The sequence below is a fragment of the Cryptotermes secundus genome, unplaced genomic scaffold, assembly GCF_002891405.2.
Source record: "Cryptotermes secundus unplaced genomic scaffold, Csec_1.0 scaffold512, whole genome shotgun sequence".
In the NCBI taxonomy this organism is placed as follows: Eukaryota; Metazoa; Arthropoda; class Insecta; order Blattodea; family Kalotermitidae; genus Cryptotermes; species Cryptotermes secundus.
Genome location: NW_019735563.1, coordinates 168,036 through 171,259, shown reverse-complemented (window position 1 = coordinate 171,259; position 3,224 = coordinate 168,036). Strand labels below are relative to the sequence as shown.

At 39.0% G+C, this 3,224-nt stretch overlaps 1 protein-coding gene across 1 annotated transcript in view; it reads left to right on the top strand.

Moving 5' to 3' along the window:
* LOC111869585 (gustatory and odorant receptor 24-like) overlaps positions 1-1,101 on the top strand; it is a 9,489-nt gene extending 8,388 nt beyond the window's left edge. Inside the window, exon 6 of the mRNA XM_023861224.2 lies at positions 268-1,101. Within this exon, the coding sequence (XP_023716992.1) occupies positions 268-396 (129 nt within the window). The 3' untranslated portion in view covers positions 397-1,101. The remainder of the gene's footprint in view (positions 1-267) is intronic.
* The last annotated feature ends 2,123 nt before the right edge of the window (positions 1,102-3,224 follow it).

Here is a 3,224-nt window from a genome sequence, read left to right as displayed (position 1 = left end):
TAATCAACAAGTGTGTAACCCCGTTAAAATTTTGACACTTCTCTGGCCATTATCTCCGTAGCCGTTCAACTTTGGACATAGGTGTTTTGGGTTATATCGGCATACTTTAACATAAGGAACACCCTCCCGAAGTTTGGCACATTCCTCCTGGGACACCCTGTATATATATATATATTTATTTATAATTTCTATGACCTCGTTACTGATTTAAGTTTGAGAGTATAATGTCGCTGCCTTATTTTTAATATATATTCTTTTGTTTTGCAGCTCATGTCACAGACGCTCACCTACTTAATAGTTATGATGCAGATGAATATAAGTTCATACTCGGAAGTACTGGCCATGAAAACAGGTACCAGTGTCACCAGTTCTGTATCATCACTTACAAACACATGATTTGAAAAGAGACATCCTGTTTGTCATGGCATGTTGAGTTTATCTGCAGTGAGAAGCCATGTATATGAACATAAGAACTTTTTTAAACATGTTAAGATATTTCGTGAACTCAGACACAGTTTATGTAAAGTGCTAAATCAGTGTTAGCTGTTGTATTACAGATCATCATATGCCTATTAAGGGAAGAAAATGTTCCAGTGAACATTCAGGCATATACGATATAACCTTTGGGTAGAACTGTAGTAAGGATGACCTGAATTATAATGTGAATGTGTATACAAGATTTCTTCAAGACCAGTAATATCAAGTTTATGTAATGATGTCACCCACACCCCGAGGTTAGTGGCTCTAAAATAATCATCTACATGTAGATTAGGTTATAGTTCAGTAATTGTGCGTAATATTTTGTCTAATTTACTACTGTGAATTTTTCAGAATTGTGTAATGTTTGGCATTGTGTTTAGTGTTATGTCAAGTGTTGTGAATATTGAGGGCCAGATATGAGAGCAAATATTTAGTGCCAGAGCTGTATTTTACAACGAAGCTATTCATAGTGCCTTAAAACGTTGTTTAACAATAGTTCCCAACAACGATACAGAAATGAATTCACGAATCTGCTTGAAAATAATTTACTTTATGATGTGCTGATTATGTCACCGGGCTTATCTAGTGATCTGGTGCCCTACTTTTCCTAACAAGACTTTTTATGGCTGTATATAATATACTTTTAATATATGTGTATATAGTAACTATAATTATGTAGAGTGCTAGTGCTGTGATCAATTATCAAAAGTATAAGAAAAAGGTTACATTTAGTTTGATTTATGTGTAAAAAATCGCTTATCAATCGAGACATAATTTATTTATGAAAAATAATTCTTCAAATAAAAAAATTAGGACTAGTAAATAAAGTTTGTGTTATCATTCAACTGATCATGCATGGAATTGTGTTTCATGACTCACTGAACACATGAATAAGGGAAAAAGTACTTGAATGCCACGAACTCATATAAAACAACGAAGAAAACTCGAAACGTTAAGCTGTTAAGTGACTGATACTAGAATCAGCTATTGTTCGGAACAGCTAGGAATGTTAAAATTATTTAGTTCTAGAATGAAAGATCTAAAATGAAATACAAATGGTCACGCGATACGAAGTAAGTACTACTGATCTACAAGTGGGAGACTCGTTGAGATTCAAAGAAGAACCACTATTTTAGTGTCTTCAACCTTCACACCCTTTCCTCCTTTTCTGTGTCGCTTTCATATCTTTATCTCCTTCCCTCCTTCATACATTATAAGAGTGAAGTTAGCATCTACATATATCCTCTGATAATTCCAGAACTCCCCTGCCGGGAATCTAACCCCGGTTCCTCAGTCGTCCAGTCCGTAGCCACAACCGCTTCCTTCCAAATCCCTTCTCACTCATCCATCATCGTATTATTCGATGCTATGTAGTGTAGATACGTGGTGGAGTCAGGAACTAGGCCACAAATGGAAGTAAAACAGCTGTAATTGACATAATATGTATCACTAGGTAGCAGCACAGTCCAGCTTCATGACAGTCTACGCATCAGACGCGTATGCGCATGTCCAGAGTCTGATTTCAGTAGTCAAAATGACGACAGTGTTTGAGAAGTGTATTATCCAAAAGCAGTGTTCTGTTTTCCGTTTGGTTGTGGGCAGAAGGACTCAGTGCTAAGGATATTTACGAGTATAAAGAAATGTTTCCTGTTTGCGGTGGGAGGTGTTCGTCGCGTAAAGCGGTTCACAACTGGGCGCCAAACTTTTCACTGATGACGAAGATGTTGAAATGGAGGTGCGGAACAGTAAGAGGACTTCTATGTTGCGAATTTCGACGCACTGATAAAGCGATGGGACAATTGTATTAATGTTGATGGAGGATATGACGAGAGATTTTTTTTTCAGGTTAGAATATCACGTGTTTTACGTTTTATATCCAATTGTGGCCTATTTACTGACATTACCTCCTACTTAGAGCGTTGAAATTTTCAGTGGCACTGTTCTGTACGAGTTGATTCTTTCTTCGGAGTATTTTTCTCAGGCATCCTTCATATAAGTAGAGCCATATACAGAGAGACCAACATGAAAATGCGCAGATATTGTAAGAAACATTCAGCACTGAGTGTCTGTATCACTCACTTGATGCTTCTGGTGCTCTGTGGGTTATTCCTGATGCATGTGGAGGCATTTGATTTCTCAGCGGACGCAGCTGCCAGCCTCACTCTAGGAGTAGCGGACAGATACCTATCAACTTGCGTCTACATGGTGCAATCAACGCCAAATCAAGGTGAGCCTCGTTTGTTACCCCCTTTATTCTCTTCAGCTTTTCTTCTGAATTCTAGTTAGTGTCATCGAAAGCCTCTGTGGTCTAGTAGTCAGAGTTCCTGGCTACAGATCCAGAGGTACTGGGTTCGATTCCCGGCGCTACCAGATTTTCTGAGAAGTAGTGGGTCTGGAAAGGGGTCCACTCAGCCTCGTCAGGATAATTGAGGAGCAGTTTCAAGGAAATAGCAGCTCTGGTATAGAAAACCGAGATTAACAGCCATGGTGATTCGTTGCGCTGAGCACGCGACACCCTCTATCCACTAAAGTTGGCACTAACTTCACCGACAAGCGGCGGTCGCTCGGTCGGTAGAGTTCGCTTGTGGACTAAGACCAAGGAGTTCAGTTTTATCACCGAGTAGGGTACTGTAGCGATAACAATCCATATTTGTGTTCGGGAGATGCTAAGTTTGAAACTAGGTCAGGATATTATCTATGGTTTTGCCTAATGCCTCCAGAAAAATCCTGCAATAAAATCTGGA